The 19917-nt window shown below is 40.1% G+C and overlaps 1 protein-coding gene and 1 long non-coding RNA gene across 2 annotated transcripts in view; one reads left to right on the top strand and one right to left on the bottom strand.

Annotated features, from left to right (window-relative positions):
• Positions 1-830: 830 nt before the first annotated feature.
• The window catches only part of LOC126281202 (tropomyosin-1), a 98202-nt gene continuing 79115 nt past the window's right edge, over positions 831-19917 (bottom strand). Inside the window, exon 10 of the mRNA XM_049979937.1 lies at positions 831-1658. Coding sequence (XP_049835894.1) covers positions 1576-1658 — 83 coding nt within the window. The 3' untranslated portion in view covers positions 831-1575. The remainder of the gene's footprint in view (positions 1659-19917) is intronic.
• LOC126281203 (uncharacterized) overlaps positions 4134-19917 on the top strand; it is a 29267-nt gene continuing 13483 nt past the window's right edge. The window contains exon 1 of the long non-coding RNA XR_007551231.1: positions 4134-19843. This is a non-coding gene — a long non-coding RNA (uncharacterized LOC126281203). The remainder of the gene's footprint in view (positions 19844-19917) is intronic.

Below are 19917 nucleotides of genomic sequence, written 5' to 3'. Positions count from 1 at the left end.
CAATTCTTTTTTCCTCTCTTGATTTTGCATCTAAATATTCTGTTTCTGTAGGTCAAACTGCTATAATTTGTGCATAATTTACTTGTATCATTATTGTACATCTACATCTACATGACTACTCTGCAATTCACATTTAAGTGCTTGGCAGAGGGTTCATCGAACCACAATCATACTATCTCTCTACTATTCCACTCCCGAACAGCGAGCGGGAAAAACGAACACCTAAACCTTTCTGTTCGAGCTCTGATTTCTCTTATTTTATTTTGTAACTCGTATCTCCACCCAGATAGTTAAAATGTGACTAGCCTTCAATTTCTTTTTTTTTTTTTTTTTTTTTTGTAATTGCTAACTCTTTCCTTACTTTGTGATTACGTTGAAAGGCCACAACTTACGTTTAACGTAAAGAGATTCCAAGATTGTATTCTGTATTTTTTTGGTTATTCCAGCCTTCTAGTAACTGGAACCTGATTTCACTTTCTTGAATTATTACTTTATCATCAAAAAGCAGTGCACTTAGACTGGTGTACTTACCGATTTAAACCCTCGATAATTTTATGACATCTATTGTTTAAAGACACCGTTAGTACAAATTCCAAAAACAGTGAGTCGCAGATAATACCCTTTTCTCACTCAGTCATTTATTTTTATCTTATCCGCTCTTTCCTGCTATTCTTTTGTCACTATCTTTGTTTCACGGTATAAATTGTTGATTCCCATCATGAGGTGTGGTCAGTAACAACTTTTTTTTACTGTTGCCCTACACTTTGATTTAAAACTGTAAAAACTGGTGTAAAATGGTTCAAGGTAAAATAATTCAGAGCAAAGCAAAGCTCGTTGAACGTCACAGTTATTTTATTCGAAAAATAAAGTGGACACTAAACTTCTGGTTTAGTTCAATAATTTAATTAAAGAACTAAAATTTACATTTATTGAGCTTTTAGTTGACATATCTGCTCTATATTTAAAACACAAGTACTCTCAACATTGTCAATATGTTACTCCATATCAGAACTGGTCTCGAATATTGTCCAGTTAACTTCTTACAACAAAAGTTAAAGAAGATACAGAAAACATAATAGTCATATGATATGTTGAATGTGATGTTTACACGCGTCTAATTTTATGCAGGCTTCATCGTAGAAAATCGTGATATGTGATGAAAAGTGTGAAACATCATTCGGCGCACTTAGTTTTGAGAATGCGCCTCCCGTAAGAGCCCCATGGACGTCAGAATGAGTGGACGATTGCCTGTAAGTTTCTTTTCCCGTATCAATCGATTTTAAAGCAAGCCGAAGTGGAGAAAGACAGAGAGAGAACGATAGAAAGAGACAGTACCTGCTGAGCGATTTTACAGCTAAATTAGAGAACGAACGTAGGAGAAAGAGAGAAGCGAGAAGAAAGGAAGAGAGAAAACACATGAAAAGCATTGTTGTGAGTGGCAGTGCCATTTGCCAGTTGGTCGTTGTTGCAGGACTCTTGCTGCCTTTGGTGGATGTCGGAGGAGATGCGGCAGCCTGCGAGATGATGGCGCTGGTGTCGGTGGCAGCAGTGACGTCAGAAGCGGGTGGCAGTCCTCTAGTAGCCGGCCAGCTCGGCGAAAGTGGAGTCCATCTCGTCGGCCAGCGACTTGTATCTGTCCTTGTTGATGCCCAGCTCGTCTGCGAAACAAAAGGCACGTCGCACCAGTTAGCGAGGACACACTGGCAAAGCCTGCTTGCAAACTGTCGTTCGTCATTTCCCGTTATATTGCGTTGAACACTGAAAGTATATAGTTTCTTCAAATCCAACATCTAAACACTGTATGCGAATGGATGTTTCCTCGGTAAATTACACTGATAAAATATTGTCGGGGAATCAGCCGAGTGGCAGCGTCTTTTTTTAGTAACGTTAAAACGAGTTTCCCCCTCGTCATAATCGCCTTGTAGCAACATTGCAACGAATTTCCTACTATGCATCGTTGCCCGAAGATGACGAGTAGAAAACTCGTTGAAACAATTTGCCTACTGACAGAAGTAGAGCTGTGAGGACGGGCCGTGAGTCGTGCTTGGGTAGCTAACTTGGTAGAGCACTTGCTTGCGAAAGGCAAAGGTCTCGAGTTTGAGTCTCGGTCCGGCACACAGTTTTAATCTGCCAGGAAGTTTCATAACAGCGAACACTCCACTGCAGAGTGAAACTCTCATTCTGGAACTTGCCTGCTATCCGTAGAAGGCTTCAGAAGTCAAATACTGCATTGGCTACTTAAATCTCAGCTAGAATTCCAGCTAACAAATACATGCTGTGCTGGTTCAAGAACGATTTTCCATACAAGACTCATATCATTATATGGTGCTCCCCCCCCTCCCAACTCCCCCCCCTCCCAACTCCCCCCCCCCCCCTTCCCGCCTCCCACACACCTTCCTCAGACGTTAGTTTCCTTCCCCTTATTAAATATAGTGATTCTGGAAATGGGTTTGCTTATTTTCTTTTAAACTAAGAACTATAGAGGCAATCACCTGTAGCAGAAACTAGTTTCTTAATCTTATTCCAGTGCTAAATATAAAAAGAGGAAAAAATTCCAGCATAATGATGTTTCTGACGCCTTTAAGTGAAAAGAGAAAGAGCTAGAACTACCGTATTGTTCTAACGTCAGTAAAAATGTGCTACCTCTTAAATTGAGTAGAATGAATGGTAATACTTAATTTGTGTTACATTTTAGTTTAGTAATGCAACTGTTTAATATCATTTTCAAATTATTTCAATTTACATCAGAAAAAGTGGTACAAAATGCAAATATATATATATATATATATATATATATATATATATATATATATATATATATATGACCAAGTCTTATATTTACCTCTGTAGCCAAGCGTCGCTGTATTTGGTGCGGAAAGATCTGGGTTCGATTCCTGGTACCTACTGAGTTTTTTCAGAGTAAAGGAAGACTCGTAAGGAGTCCACACAGCCCTTGTGAAACAAAATGAGGAGTAGCTTGAATAAAGAAACAGCGGAATCGTCAGGATTCGTCTACCGGTAATAACGACTGAAGGGATTAGCGGCATGTTGATGACATGTGTCACGATCATAGATTGCTCCTCGTACTGCCTTGTAGGCAGCAATCGGAACCGGCCTAAGGCCTATCGCGTGAGTGGTGTTTATTTACTTTACTTGCGTTAAACATAAGATACTATTTAGCTGTGTAAACTGTATGTTACACGTGAAGAAACTCAGTAGCAAGTAGTTACATTTTAGAAAAAGTGTAATGAAAGTAGTTAGAAATTGAGAAACATGGTCATCCGGCCGCTTGGGCCCTAAACCGGTCCCGAATACAGGAAGACGACACGTCGATATCAACTTTATGGTTTAAAAACATAAAAGCAATCGTAAATATTTCCTTATATTCATTATAAAGGAAATAGTAGAGACATTCAAATACTTAAGAGAATGGATCTTACTCATAGAAAAAGATGCTGTGAGAGCACTCATAAACAAGCTGAATTTAGCATACTAACTCACTACGAACACCTACAGTAAAAAGAAACATTCGATCAACGTCAGATTAAGACGGTACTAGACGTGTTAGATCCTAAGGCTTCATTATTTATAAAGTCAGAACCACGTAGGAACAGGATTATGTAGGACCCAGAAATTGCGGAGAGAGGGGCATCAGCGCATTAAATATTGAACTTTCTTGTGAACACGAGAATTGAAGTACGCTGGATATAAGAGGTGCGCAGGGATATGACAGAAATCGGAAAACAGGAAACAGATATTAGCTACAGGATAAATTTTACATCAAAAATTGATGGTGCCATAAGTTTCTATAATTGGACTAGACCCAGTAAAAAGAAGTAATGGACAGAAGGGCAAAGAAGGTTGAAAGTATGAGAATGAAATAGTATTCTACAAGTATAAAGACTAGAAGAAAGGAAGTTCATCCAAATTAACGAGTTCTTAAGATGGGCGGAACGAATATAAGAAACAAAATGCTGTTGCATCTTAGTGACGAATTCTACCGCTAAGAAGACATTACCTTAAATCAGCTTGCCAATTGTGAAGCGTGAGGAAACGTCAGTTAGGTTGGTACACTTCGTTTTCAGAAACGCTATATCACGCATTAGGTTATTTGCAGTTGCAGACAACAGACAACAACACACTAATATAAGTTTTTTTGTCAAATATTATTAGGGGTGACAATACGTGGTATCATAAGTACGATCCAAACACCAAGCAACAGCAGAGAGAATGAAAAACTGCTTAATCACCACGATTATGTCCACTTTCCATGCACAAAACATGGCTTCAGTTCCTGGCACTTCCAGGGATATTTTTCTCTTGAGGCCAACTAACGAGCTACTTGTTTGCGTAGTAGCGGCTTCCAGGTTCTAAAAGCTGTCGACAACATCTAGGAAACCAGAATGCTGACCACAGACGCCTCCATATCACATCCAAATGACTCTATTAGCAGAGGATGACACAGAAGCCGGTCAGACTTGAGTAGTATTCAGGACCCGACCGGCACGTTCATTTTTGTCTGACACGACTGCAGACAGGAGCTGATATTAACGGAGAAAACGATGCTGGTTTGTCTTTTCGACGTGGAGAGGGCAATTCACCATGAATTTGTCCTGTAATGTGTCGTAGTTAACCAGCCAGTGATGTGTGACACATAAAAGTGCTACTAAAATGTTTGCGTGCGGCATTGTCTCCTCGAACACAGCAATGTCGCCGGCCACAAAGTGTCTGAGAAACGCATGTGACGATAACATACTTGGGCGGAATATTTTAATAAATGGCTTTGGAATTGGCTGCCGGTGACTTATATTGTTCCCTAGAGTGAAAACGATCATAGAAGTAAATCTTTCTCAGTAAAGAAAACTCGACAAAAATCATTTAAGGAACTTTCTGAAATAATTTTGTGTGGATCTAAAAACAGTTTGCGTCAATGGATGAAATGTTGAGAGAAGTGCATTAGGTAATAGTTTGACACTGTTTTCATGGTGATCCCAATTTCAGGCATTTCTTTGAAGTTGAAAGTACTTAACTGTAGATTCTATCGAGTCCCCTCTCATGTTTATAATTTTCTCATCCCCAAATCTGTTACTCGATTGTCCTATCAGCTACTAAATAAATTATCGTTAAGAATGATAAACTCATACTAGTAGGTAAATATTAGCTGTTCCCAAAAGAAGCAGCAGTTGCAATTTTAGTTATCACGTAGATTGAAAGACACATGTTGTATTACGCATATTTTCATAATGTCAAACAGTGTACACATTACTTATTCTAAGAACATTTATCTTAACCGATGGGTCTTTCATATATTTAAAATAACTTAACATTAATTTGTTTCTTAAAACTAATACTATTGAGGACAGCCGCAACACATCGAAGGAAAGATGTATGCTGTAATAATTAATCGACAAAGCAATGCAAATAGTAATCTGCGTTGTTGCGATCGAAGAGGTGTTATTTAGTTCTAACTCGACTCCTTTTGCATAGTAATTTTTTATTCAATAACGTTTGACAAACATCTAATATCTCAGGATTTGATCAAAAAGTGCTCTTCTTGTTTTGCGTATTTCCTGCATGATATGACTTTGCCTATTCATCTTTTTAAATTATTAAAAATGTTGCTCCTTATAAAATATTTTTTATCAGTGTTAAATGAAGTTTTCATGTCGCTACGTTGAAGAAATAGTTGTCTAATACGTTACTTCATGAAACAAAGTGAGAACACCTTCATATATACTTCATTTAGAGCTCGGTTAACTAGAACTTACTAAGTCACACTTTGAAGCCTGCATACCAAGGTTTCATTTTAAATTAGCTAGGAGTACATAAACTGAATAATTTTCTTTTTAACAAGTCTAAATATCCCACTTTTATAATAACTGGATGTATAACTTGATTGCTGCTCTTCTGATTTATAAACGTGTTTTCTTTTCCCTGCAAGTCAGTTCTCCTCTTTCTGGGAAGTTAATATTAAACTCGCATAGAAAAAGCTACCTTTCTGTCTGATACTGAAAATCTTTTTTCTTGTTTGGTGTCCATGATAAGTATTTGATATTACGTAGACTATTTTGAGGAAATGTTGATGGACTAATGGCCGCCAGAATTCATCAATGCTGTCCGCGTTTAGTGTTATTACGATGCCTTGAAAGGTATAGAAGGGACGTTAAGGGCGTCCGATGTTGAGTACTCACTGTAACGGATACGGTGATACGGGCTACTCATATGAGGCAGCATAATCAGTTGGCGGTGACGTGAGGACAGGTGCAATTTTTACGATGTTTTGGAGATGCACAGTGGTGTTACTTCTTACATCATGGTGTGAAGAGCCATCCGGTAAGATTTCAGGTCATGCATGGTAGTGATTGAAGGAACTCTGACTGCACAGCGGTACGTCGTGGACATCTTGCATCATTATGTGCTACCTCTCACATGACTGTATGGTGGTACCCCTTTTCAAGAGGACAATGCTTCTGTGCAAATGACAAATTCCTCTATGAACTGTGTGCGTGATGGTGAGGAACGCCTGTAGTCTGAAATATCTGGATCTCTGTCTGGAATAGAACATTCGTGAGACCAGCTCAGCTGTCAATTCCGCCTCATTGTTAGTTTCCAGCATATGAAGAACCAGTTATAAGAGCTGTTGGCCGGCCTGATTCAGGAGAGTTAAGGTGACTGCCAGTGCTGCTTTAAGGGCGCTTCACGGCGGGTAACCTTACGGACACGCCGACGCCTCTCTACAGATTACCAACAATGCGGACGCCGTATCGAACGGAGCTGTTGGCGTGACTCACTGTGCGTGTGGTGTGGCAGCGAGGAGAAAAAACGGCGAGCCTGAGGTGAGGCGAGGTGAGGGTAGGCGGCTAGGCGCCTGTGTAGCTCAGCCCAGCCCAGCGAGGCGAGAGAACTTGACGCGCTACGCCCCTCCCACTTTGCGTCTCTTCTCACATAAACGGCGCCACAGCACGCCTCGTTCTCATTACAGGAGTCACATCGACAACATGGCCGCAAGAGGCAGGTTCATCTCTCTGAGCGACACTAGCGTTATTGCATCAACAGCCAGTTTCTGTAGAGATACCTCGCCGATGGACATCCCACAGTAAAAGCTTCGTTTAATGGGGAAAGAAATGGTGGTGTATGTGCATTTTCAGTATAAAAAAGGAACGTCCTTAACCCTCGAAATACCAAGGCGCCAATTGGGGTTGGGGATGGGGGTGGGAGCCTGTACTTTGTGCCCACCTTTCAAAAATATTGTAATTTAGTCAGTCAATGTATATTTTAAATTTCTGAAAAAATATTTATTGTTTTTAACGAATTATACTGTCGTGTTCCATAAATCTCTTACATGTCTCAATTAAACATAAACCAAAAATTTAGTTCTTAGAAGTGATCTCACTTTCTGTAGTCAATGTCATATTCAATATTTTCAAGTTCAGGTCAACCACAATAAACAAAATTTTCATTTTTAAATTTTTTTGTCGGTGGTCATAAATTACCCCCAGCGTAGTAGTTCACATTTTTGAAAATGTGTAGATATTGCTAAGAATGAACTTAAGGGACATTTTCGGGTTCTGGACCCTACTTAGACTTATGAACCTCTTTAAAAATCATACTGTTAATAGAAATCAAGAACAGTTAAAGATCTTTTTATTTGTTAGGGTTGTAGCCTATTCTCGATGTTATTTAATCTCTACACTGAACAAACAGTAAAGGAGATCAAAGAAAAATTTGGATTAGTAATTAAAATCCAGGGAAAAGAAATAAAAACTTTGAGGACTGCCGATGGCGCTATAATTCCTTCTAAGACACCAAAGAACTTGGAAGAGCAGTTAAACGGAATGGACAGTGTTTTGAAAAGAGAATATAAGATGAACATCAACAAAAGCAATACAAGTATAATGGAATGTAGTCGAATTAAATCACGTGATGCTAAGAGGATCAGATTAGAAAACGAGACACTTAAAGTTGTGGATGAGTTTTGTTACTTGGGTAGCAAATTAACTGATGATGGTCGACGTAGAGAGGGTACAAAATGTAGACTGGCAATGGCAAGAAAAGCATTTCTAAAGAATAGAAACATGTTAACTCGGATGTAGATTTAAGTGTCAGGAAGTCTTTTCTGAAGGCATTTGCCTGGAGTGTAGCCATGTATGGAAGTGAAACATGGATGATAAACAGTTTAGATAAAAAGAGAATAGAAGCTTTCGAAATATGGTGCTACAGAAGAATGCTGATGATTATATGGGATAGTGACGTAACCAAGGAGGAAATACTAAATAGAATTGTGGAGACCAGAGATATGTGACACAACTTGGTCAAAAGAAAGGATCGGTTGATACTACACATTCTGAGACATCAGGGGACTGCCAATTTAGTATTTGGAGGAAGTGTGTGTCAGGAAGCGGAGAAATCGTAAACGGAGGCCAAGAGACGAATGCAGTAAGCAGATTCAGAAAGATTTAGGTTTCAGTAGTTATTCGGAGTGGAAACGCCCACACGGATAGAGTAGCATGGAGAGCTGCATCAAAGCAGTCTTTGGACTTAAGACCACAACAACAACAACAACAACACGGGTACAAATTCGCCCCCCCCCCCCTCCTGTAGGTAATGCGTGTAATGGAAAGTATATTGATACTGGTAGGGTAAAAAGAGAAAATGGGCTACCACTGTTCATGTCGCTCTTCTCGTTAAGCCCGGACGTCACAAATTTGATGGCGGTTTAAAAATATTTAATATAATTACCATTGGTTAAGCACTTTTTAATGAAAAAAAGCGCTTTCATTGACAAATCATTCAGCCAATAAAAAAGCCAATTTAATAACGAATGACATACTGTCAATAGAGATGTCACAGATGAATAAATGTTTTTCAAGTACTTATTGTAACAGCCTTACGTTAAATTAGTCACATTTCATAACTTGATTCGATGACTTTCAGTGATCATGTTCAGATCTAAAACTAAAATAAAATAAACCATTCATAAATAACTATTTAAGAAGATAACATAGACTGAAAATATTTAAAATTTAAAATTCTTAAAATTTTATCTGAATAAGTAAATAACATAGATTGACACTATTTAAAACTTAAAATTCTTAAAGCTTTAACTGATTAATGACGAGTTGTGTAAAATCAAACACCTTTTAAAAAAGATATAAGCTTTAAAATAAAAAGAAGAGGACTACAGTAAACGTGTGGCGATTTTCAGTGGAACCCAGTGCTATACTAACCCACTTCACATCATAAGCCCCATATGTAATGGATAGTGTGTATGGGGAGGAAGACGGCTTGGAAGAGTGGCCGCATGTACATTGAGCCCACTGTACACAAACAGAAAAAACACACTTCAAACGCCCTCTGGTGAATGCTTCGTGCAATCAGCATTTTAGACCAAAGTTGTAATTCAATTATAAATATTAAAAAGATGTTTGATGTTTCAAGGTTTGTTTTAAATTAATTCCAGTACTCTCTTCAGGCAACATATTTGTTACATTTTAATAAACTATAAGTGCCTCTTCTCTCCTCCTTCCATCTTTCTCTCTCCTCTACCCATCATCTATGACACGTGGTTCTGTATGATGCACGGTCGGTTTAGTAAAATGCTGCATACGACTGAATATTGTGTCAAGTGTACTATACTGCTGCTCCTTTTATTTTGCAAATTATGATTATGTTCTTTTTAGAGAACACCTTTAAAAAAATTTGATTTTTCACAACACATGATTAATTTTAAATGTTTTGGGTCTGTGTTATGGACTTATTCAGACACAATTTTAAAAATTTTAATTTTAAATATTTTCATTCTACGTTACGTACATAAATAGTTTCTGTTTTTATTTCATTTCATTTCCAGATGATCATTAAATCTTATCGAAACTTGTTATCAAATGTAACTGCAACTGAGACAGTTACAGTACATATTTTAAAAAGCTAGTTCCCTTCATAATTACCTGGTGTGAAGGTCCCGGCCAAATAAAGATTTTTAATAAATCTTCAACATGTGATTGCTTTTAGTTTGACATTGTGGTGAAATATCTATGAAAAGGTAATATCACCACAGTTCAAACAATGCGAGGAGGAGTTAACTGAAAACCTAAAAAAGAAACTTAATAAACACACGTAAAAGTAACTTCGGGTGTGCCAGGGAGGTTTTATAGGTCCATTACGTTTCACAGTATGTATAAATGATCCAGTAGACAACGTCGGAAGTCCATGATACAGTTCGTGGATGATGTACAGAAAAGTCGCGGCGCTAGAAAATTGTAGCGAAATGCATGAAGAAATGAAGAGGATCGACACTTGCTGCAGGAAGTAGCAAGTGACTGTCAACATAACAAAACGTGAGAGATTACGTATGTATAGACAGAAAGAGCCTTTACTGTATAATTAGAAAATTGCAGAACGATCATAAAATTTCTAGGAGTTTCCGTATGGAGAGATTTGAAATGAAATGACCACATAATGTTAATTGCGAGTAAGGCGGATGCCAGACCGAGAGTCATTGCAAGACCTCTCAGGAAATGTACTCCATCAACAAAGGAAGTAGCCTACAAAACGCTAGTTCGACTAATAGTTGAACATTGCTCGTAAGTATGTGATCCATACCGGAGGAGACTGACAGAGGAAATAGGGAAGATACAAAGAAAAGTGGCGCGTTTTATTAGAGATTCGTTTATTAAGCACGAAAGCGTCACAGAGATGATCAACCAACTCCTGTGGCAGACGTTTCAAGAGAGGTTTTCTGCCTCACAGCGTGGTTTATTCTTAAGTTTCCGATTTCGCCCCTTCCTAGAAGAGTCAACAAATATATTGCTTCCCAGCGTGAAATACCTTCCTCGCAGTGGACGTTCGCCTGTGTCCCCTTGTTGACAGACGCAAAGTACATTTCAACGCACCCCATATTGAAGTTTGAATTTGCAATATGCACTGAATAACACAATTCCTGTGAGGTAGAAGGATCTTGATGCTCCCCTTCGCATGACACCTGCGCCCAACAGACAGACTATTTTTTGCAAGGTTACGTCAAGGATTCCATGTATACAACAGTCAATGACAGTGTCCCTCCCTGTGGGCGAATCAACAAAAGAGAAGTGATGACTCTGCGATGCTGGCCTGTACATAGCCGGAACTCTAATATCATCTTGATGTTCTACGACCGACAAGTGGATATACATAGAAATTCTGGAACAACAGAAAGAAACTTGGAGAGCTGCTAAACGTTTTGAAATCTACAACGATGCTATAATAAACTAATAGTTTCTAAGTTATGATTTTTCTGAAATGATAGCAGGACTTTGTGGACACACTATACGTTCTGCGTACTGTCCATAAGGGACCGATAGCACCGATCGACCGCTGCGTAATCCTGTGCCAATGGCGTCGTTAAGGTGTGGTATGGATAGGCGCCGGTTCAGCGCACCACTCACTCGGGAGTTATTAATTACCCTAGCTACTTTTCAGTCAAGTATTTGCTCAGTTTGCATCACGAGGCTTAGTGCATCCTGTCTAAGCCCTGCCTCTAAGAAAAAATGCCTGGAGGTACCGGTAACTTATCCGGTTCCTCTACACAGCATTCAGCTGTGCAGGCAGACATCCTTACGTATGTTGCAACAAAACCTAACCATTGTATTGTATTGTATGTTAACCCAGAACCCGGGGCCTAGAAACGACGGAGAGGCTCCGTCCCCGCCGCAGCCGCCGTGGTCCACAACCCCACGACGACTATAGTCTGTATGTAAACTCAAGAGCGAGCAACGCTTTTGGTGGGGGAAGTGGCCTTTCCCGGAAGAACGCTGCAACCAGGCTACAGGGGCACCCAAAATCTGTTGCCCGTTACCAGTCTAGCAGTGCAGATAGGCGTGCAGTGATATACGTCGTTTCTGTTCGTGGGATCTTAGTTGCCAGTCTCAGTTAACTTTGCATACTTACTGATATACTTCGATATCCGGAAGTGATGGAAAATCGTCTAGCATTGCAAGAAAATTTGCAGATTACGAAGAAGAGGAGGTATTTGGTGAGTAACGAGCGTTCTTGCGTCTCTAATGCTAGTACAGCGTATGTTAAAGAGGCGACACAAAAAGAACTGTTGGCTAATATTACCACTCCCAACCAAGCGGCTGCAATTTATGCAAACGTCAGCAACGTCCAACAGCACGCATAAAGAAGGAACGCGGAAATAAGCCGCATGGTTTACTGGAATCGCAACAAATGAAAACTAATAATTTTGCTTTTGTGAGGAAACCAAACGTTATAGACAGTTTCAAAATCACGTAAAACCTTTGATGCTTATGGAACACTAAATCTCTATCTCGGTCACTATTCACCTGAGTCTGAGACATATTGCTTGAAATTTGTGCGCAATAGCTATTCTAAACATTGCTGAAATTTTCAACGAAACATGTACATCGATTCTGGACTTTTAAGCAAAACGCTTTACATTCTAGGCGCGTTCACGTATTAATTTTTATTTTTTGGTAAGAACTTTATTTGTTAATTTATAGCAATGTTATCCTCTTCAAAACATTCCCCATTACATACTATATACTTGTGCCAGTGCTTTTTCCAATTCTCGAAGCTCTTTAACAACTATTTCTTCGGGGTACTTTATAGGTCTCTTAACTGTGCTTTTTTAATCTCATCCATGCTTGTAAAACCGGTGTCCTTTAAGGCCTGCTTTGAAATGTTTATACCACTTGTATGCCCTTGGTTCACTCATAACAGGCTCACCAAAAGTAATATTTAACATTTCTAAAAATTTTCTACGCTTCATTCCATTCCGATAACAAAATTTAATACAGATTCTCTAATCTATTTTTATACAAAAAAAATAATCGTTGATGCTACCAAAACAAATGTAACCTTTTTGACAGCTGACAACAGTAAATACCCAATATGCATAACATTGTACACATACTTTTGAGACATGTTTACGAAGACAGTGACAAAAAAAGTAGTGCAAATCGGACTAACACAAAAAATTATAAATTTCTGCTTACTTTTTAAACACTCTTCATGTTGCAAGAATTGTTAAGTTTCAATACAGTTATTCAAAGAAAACTTCTACCTTCCAGTAGAAGCACAAAGTGAGATCAAGCCTTAAATTCAACAGATTGATTGCATTATGTGCAGTCCGTTTTACGAATAGCAATAGAAGACCATATATTCACACGAACAGGCATTCGGTTCTATGTTTGTAGTAGAATCCTGACTTCCATTCTTATGTTAATATTATTTACTCTATTGTTGTGCTTCGAAAGAAGCTATCGTTTTCTGTTCCTTATTGTTTTAATGCATTTGTCTAAAAACAAACGCAGGCGAGACGTATCTGTACACGGCGTCGCCACAGATTTAAATCGCGCGCCGCGGCAGTGCCGGTACTACGTTATGAAACGGCCTGTAGAAGCGCCTTGTGACGTAGCTGCGTTGGCAGAGTGGGGACTCGCTCGCTCGCTCTTCAGTTTACCGACAGACTATACCACAGTCCACTTCACCCCTCCGCCGCCCACACCGAACCACTCTTTCTGGGTTATTGCGCGGTTCGGTCCCCGGCCCGGTGGACCCCCCCCCCCCCCCTCCACCCAGGGAACGTCTCGCACCAGACGAGTGTAACCCCTATGTTTGCGTGGTAGAGTAATGTTGGTGTACGTGTACGTGGAGAACTTGTTTGCGCAACAATCGCCGACACAGCGTAGCTGAGGCGGAATAAGAGGAACCAGCCCGCATTCGCTGAGGCAGATGGAAAACCGCCTAAAAACCATCCACAGACTGGCCGGCTCACCGGATCTCGACACAAGTCCGCCGGGCGGATTCGTGCCAGGGACCAGGCGCTCCTTCGCAATCCGAAAAGCAGTGTGGTAGACCGCACGGCTAACCGGGCGGGGAAACCTAACCACGCATCCGTGAATGAGTCGGAAATTAATCTTATACAACGAAAAGAAAGAAAATTGAAAATATCAGGCAGGATACAGACAGGGCCGTTCTTGTCCAGAGCAGACGTCAGAGGATTTGTAACAAAAACTGAGTCTGCAGATTTGTTAATTTCAAAAAAGCCTATGACGCTCTTGACTGCGCATCACTCTTTTCGATATTAAAAGAATAAAGTCTACATCTGAAACCACCTGCAGCCATAAAATAGTCACTGACAGGCTCAAAATGCAAGGCTAAATTTATGGGAGTAATCTCACATCCTTTCGAAATCAAAATGGGAGTAAGACAAGGAGATGGGCTGTCTCCATTACTTTTCAACTGCGCCTTCCAGAAAAAAGTTACAATAATGATGCAAACAGGTATCAATCTTCAAAGTTGAGCAACCACTTACTTTAGGCAGAAGCAAAATGTCCATAGATTGTCTACCTTAGAGACGATTAAGCAATCTTAATTTGTAATATTCCATCAGCCCAAAATCAGAATGAATTCTTAAAAAAAAATGCTGCAGAAAACTCGGTCACCATATATCTTTTGAAAAGACACTAAAAGTGACAGGCAACAACCGAGCACCAAAATTTGTGGAGACGTAATATGGCACAATTAAAGAAGATACACAGTTCAATTATCTCGGTGAAACAATTCAGGAAAATGGAATCGAAACGAAAGTAAACGATATTAAATACCAATGGTGGAAACAACATATCGACTTACCCAAGATATTCTACAAAAAGAAATGTATCTGCAGGTACAAAAAAATTAAGATATTACAGTACAGAAATTAAACTAGAATGCCGCTATGGAATAAAAACATTAATTTTAAACAGGAAAATAGACACTGAAAACGTTGAGAAAAAGGAACGCAAAATCATAAGAAAATTTGTAGACCAAAGCTTGTAAGCATGTAAATGAATAACATCCACTTAGACACAAACAGGAAATCAAACAATGGACAAATACCCGTAATGATATTAGCGAACGCTGGTTAGGATTCCATGGACACATTAAAAGAAGGAACACAGGAACGCTTACAAAACAAAAGGTTGAGTTCTTTCACAACAGCAGTAAAGCGAAAACGGATAAGATCAAATAGACTGGCATAGATCAAAAATGATCCGTAATTTACTAATTTCCAGGATTCTGGAAGGCCTGACGTCAGCAACTCTATAGTTTACGAAATTATGGAATAAATTGCAGAGAAATGTCGAAGTTGCTAAGTATTAATCCTCTGTATTACTTAATGGCTAGTTTCGAGCCTAACCTCGTTATCAAATCATCATTAAAAAGAGAAACCAGATAGCAAGTACTTTCCACATTACAAAACAGTGCCACACTACAAAGATCACTTATGATAACTGGTACGTACCACAAACCTATGCAATAACATCATTACAGCAACCACATAACTATTCATTCCAGTTAAACACATCTTGTAAAGTAATGCGGGGCTGAACTTCATTCACATAACTGAGGCGCCGCATTGTGGAAGGTATTAGGAAGACTACAATGGGAGCGCTTACCGGTACTGCACCGTCGAGCAGCAATTTTATTTTACATATTTTCTTCATTTCCTCTTTTTTTACTTTTTTTTACTTTTTTCATAAAGTGATTATTGCACATTCGGTAACAAGTTTTGCAAACTACGTATTTCAAATACAACAAAAGACTTTGCATGAAGATATTTAAGCTACAGTTTGTAACGAAAGCAAAAAGGCGTCTGGACGTCGATGAATCCAATTTTGAACGCCTCCATCACGCTAGTAATAGGAAAACAAGTCTTCAAAACACGAACAAATAGATCCATAGACAAATTTTTAACCCACAACTTAGTGCGATATGGCAGGGTAAAAAATTCCTACAGTATTGAAACCATACATTCAGGTAGAAAACAATTACATAAAGTCAGACACAAAACAGTGGTAAGACCACATCGCCAAGTATAAAGTATTACATACAGCCAGAAATAATTGGCAGAAGCTACACCAGATGACGTCCAAAACGGCGAAATCTTCGGGTCCAAAATTAACAAATGACAAGTTGACGAAGAGAAAAAAAGTATAGCAGAAGACTGGAAAAACGTATCCTGAGGAGAGGAAAGAAGTACACAGGAAGAGAACGAAAGTAATGTAAGCAAGAATGAAGGCAAATACCCACATCTAAATGCATTGTTTATTCTCGTGTGACAAAATACCAATAAAAAGTAATTACCTTCTTATATTTTTGGGGCTACAGTCGTGTATTAAAGTTGAAATGATAGTTCCGCCATTTTAGTGCACAAACGTTTTTTATTTTATTTTATGGTACTCTCATGATCTCGGCCTTAAGTCACTATGAAATACGACAATGGTGGGTATAATTTGAGTTAACCGAGTCTAATAATATCCAACAGTGTTGTATCTGACAATGGCTTATGGCCGAAATCTGATAGTCGTCTGTTTATAAAAAGCAGTGTCCAGACAGGCTAACCCACTCACCCATACACTCATCATCACCCAGCCCAAACCGCAAAGTAAAGAAACATGAAATTCGGAAAAGGTGTTGATCTTATGCTACAGACGCCGTTTAAGGAGGGGTTTTTGCGAAGATCCAGCCGTAAGGGGGACGAAATAGGGGGTGACAGGTTTTTGAAAACATGTCGCCATTAAGGCAGTTTTCGTAGTCAGACCTACGAAATTCGCTATTTAGTTTCTCGGTCAGAAACAAAGAAATACAAGTTTCAACATTATTTTACATTTGACCCCTATGTGGATGAAATAGCGGGTAAAAGATTTTTTTGAAAATAAAAGATTATCGAAGTACTACTATAGTATTTTTAAAGTAACATGTACGAAAATTGGTATTTGACTTTTCGGTTGCAAATAAAAAAGAATACATATTGCAGCATTTTTGGAAATTCGACTCCTAAATGGCTGAAATAAGAGATGAAATGTTTTATAAAATGTTTCATTATGAACGCATTTTCAGAGCTAAATCTACAAAAATTTGCATTTGGCTTCTCGGTTAGAAAATTGAACACCTAAGGGGGTGAAATATGGCCAGACTGGCTCAGTGACTCATCATCAACCAGCCTAAATCGCCAAGCACAGGAAATTGAACTTAAGAGAGAGTGTGGCTCTTAGACTGTAGGTATCGTTTAAGAAGGGATTATTCTAAGTTCCACCCCTAACGCGGATGAAATAGGGGATGGAAGGCTTTTTGAAAATATGTCGCTATTTCGAAGACAGAACTATGAAAATTAGTATTTGGTTTCTCAGTCAGGCATAAAAAAATGTGTGTCTCAGCAATTTTGGAAATTTAGCCATTAAGGGGGTAAAATAGCGGGAGGAAGTTTTTTGTAAATAATTCGTTATTAAGGAGTAAAGCATTTTTAAAGCTACGTCTACGAAAATTGGTAACTGACTTCTCAGTTACAAATAAAAAAAAGGCGTGTTTCGGTGTTTTTGGATGTTCAACCTCGTAGGGGGTAAACATTATGAAGAAAGTGTTTTGTTGAAACAAAAAGTATTAAAAGTTAAATCCACGAAAACTGGTGTAAAGCCAGCCGGAGTGACCGAGCGGTTCTAGGCGCTATATTCTGGAACTGCGCGACCACTACGGTCGCAGGTTGGAATCCTGCCTCGGGCATGGATATATGTGATGTCCTTAGGTTAGTTCGGCTTAAGTTGTTCTAAGGTTCTCGGGGACTGATGACCACAGATGTCAAGTCCCATAGTGCTCAGAGCCATTTGAACAATTTAAACTGGTGTAAAGAAATATGTGTTAGGGGATGAAAGTTCCTGTGGAAGTATGGCTACAAGGACGCAAAAGGCACGGTTAAACAGAATAGCTGTTTGGTCAGAAGTACATTCGGAAAAGCAGTAATACTGTGGCCTTAATTAGCATGAAAAGCTTAGATGATGTTCCATTTTGTAAACAACATAAAAATTTGATTACAGAGGAACAAAAAAAATCTGTGCAGACCATACTGACTAAGCGAGCGAAGCAGCGGGCGCTACGATTGAGTAAAATAAGGAAGTTTGTACAATCAAATGGCGGAAAGAGCGTATCATTAAAACAGTTAACAGTAACCCCTGCCATGTACTTGACGGTGATTCGGAGAGTATGAATGCAGATTTAATGCGTAGTGCGAGGTTTATGTGGCAGAACCGGAGAATGAGGTGAAGTGGGTGGAGCGCAGGTGAAGAGCAGGCGCGGCCAGGGTCAAGGCGCGCCGCGGACAATGGCCCTGGTGGTAGGTAGGCCACTGCGGAGAGCCGCGCGCGCCCAAATCAATAAGGAGCCCCGAACAGCCACCGCAGGCCGGAAGCGCGGCACCCAGCCGGCCGGGACTCCACGCTCAGGTGGGAGTCAACTGGGGATGGGCTAACAGCGAACTTCTATTAAGTTATTTTTCTGTAACTGGTATTTTAGTTCTAATTTGTTAGAGTTTGAAATAACGGTTTGCGAATTCACCATCTGTATCCCTCCACCATCGTTAAACGTTCTTTCTCTTATCTATCATTGTAGCTGTCACATTGCCATTTCACGTATCCGTAACTGGCATAGTCAACGGCCTTGGCCGGCCGGTGTGGCCGAGCGGTTCTAGGCGCTTCAGTCTGAAGCCGCGCGACCGCTAAGGTCGCAGGTTGCAATCCTGCTTCGGGCATGGATGTGTGTGATGTCTTTAGGTTAGTTAGGTTTAAGAAGTTCTAAGTTCTAGGGGACTGGTGACCTCAGATGTTAAGTCCCATAGTGCTCAGAGCCATTTGAACCATTTGAACCAACGTCCTTACTGCAGGGGTAACGTGAAAACATCATCCGCTAAGCCACAACGCGGACGAAAATGAGTGTTCAGTGACCGTGACAGACGGTCATTGAAGAGACTGTGACGAGAAAGACGAGGACGCTTCGTTACAGGATCATTTAGTAATTGCGAAAGCGTTACGGAGATGATAGATAAACTCCAGTGGAAGACTCTGCAGGAGAGACGCTCAGTAGCTCGGTACGGGCTTTTGTTAAAGTTTTGAGAACATACCTTCACCGAAGAGTCAAGCAGTATATTGCTCCCTCCTACGTATGTCTCGCGAAGAGACCATGAGGATAAAATCAGAGAGATTAGACCCCACACAGAAGCATACCGACAATCCTTCTTTCCACGTACAATACGAGACTGGATTAGAAGGGAGAACCGATAGAGGTACTCAGGGTACCCTCCGCCACACACCGTCAGGTGGCTTGCGGAGTATGGATGTAGATGTAGACGACATCTGCAAAACTATCACAGTCGCGAATTCTGTCAGCACTAAAACAACACGAAGGCAGCTCCATAAGCTTGGAACTCCGGGACCAGCACGAATTCCAAAACCACTCATCAGAAAGATGCAAGTACTCGTAACAGGAACATGTGGCGCCGAAGCCACATAACCTGGACCATGGAGCAATCAAAAATGTCATTTGGTCGGATGAGTCTTGCTTCACATTGTTTCCAACTTCTGTCCGAGATTAAATCCCGAGAACGAATCGTCGTGAGGTATCTCTGATGATTTGAGCAGCTATAGTTTAGTGTTCCGTGGAGCTGATGGCCACTCTGTAAGGCCGTAGTATTGCCTAGCATTATGTAACGATTGTCGCTGGCCGAGATTAAATCCCGGGAGCGAATCGTCGTGAGGTATCTCTGATGATCTGAGCAGCTATAGTGTAGTGTTCCGTGGAGCTGATGGCCACTCTGTAAGGCCGTAGTATTGCCTAGCATTATGTAACGATTGTCGCTGGCCGAGATTAAATCCCGAGAGCGAATCGTCGTGAGGTATCTCTGATGATTTGAGCAGCTATAGTTTAGTGTTCCGTGGAGCTGATGGCCACTCTGTAAGGCCGTAGTATTGCCTAGCATTATGTAACGATTGTCGCTGGCCGAGATTAAATCCCGAGAGCGAATCGTCGTGAGGTATCTCTGATGATTTGAGCAGCTATAGTTTAGTGTTCCGTGGAGCTGATGGCCACTCTGTAAGGCCGTAGTAT

This window comes from Schistocerca gregaria, chromosome 7, assembly GCF_023897955.1.
Source record: "Schistocerca gregaria isolate iqSchGreg1 chromosome 7, iqSchGreg1.2, whole genome shotgun sequence".
Lineage (NCBI taxonomy): Eukaryota > Metazoa > Arthropoda > Insecta > Orthoptera > Acrididae > Schistocerca > Schistocerca gregaria.
This window is presented reverse-complemented; position numbering and strand designations above follow the sequence as displayed.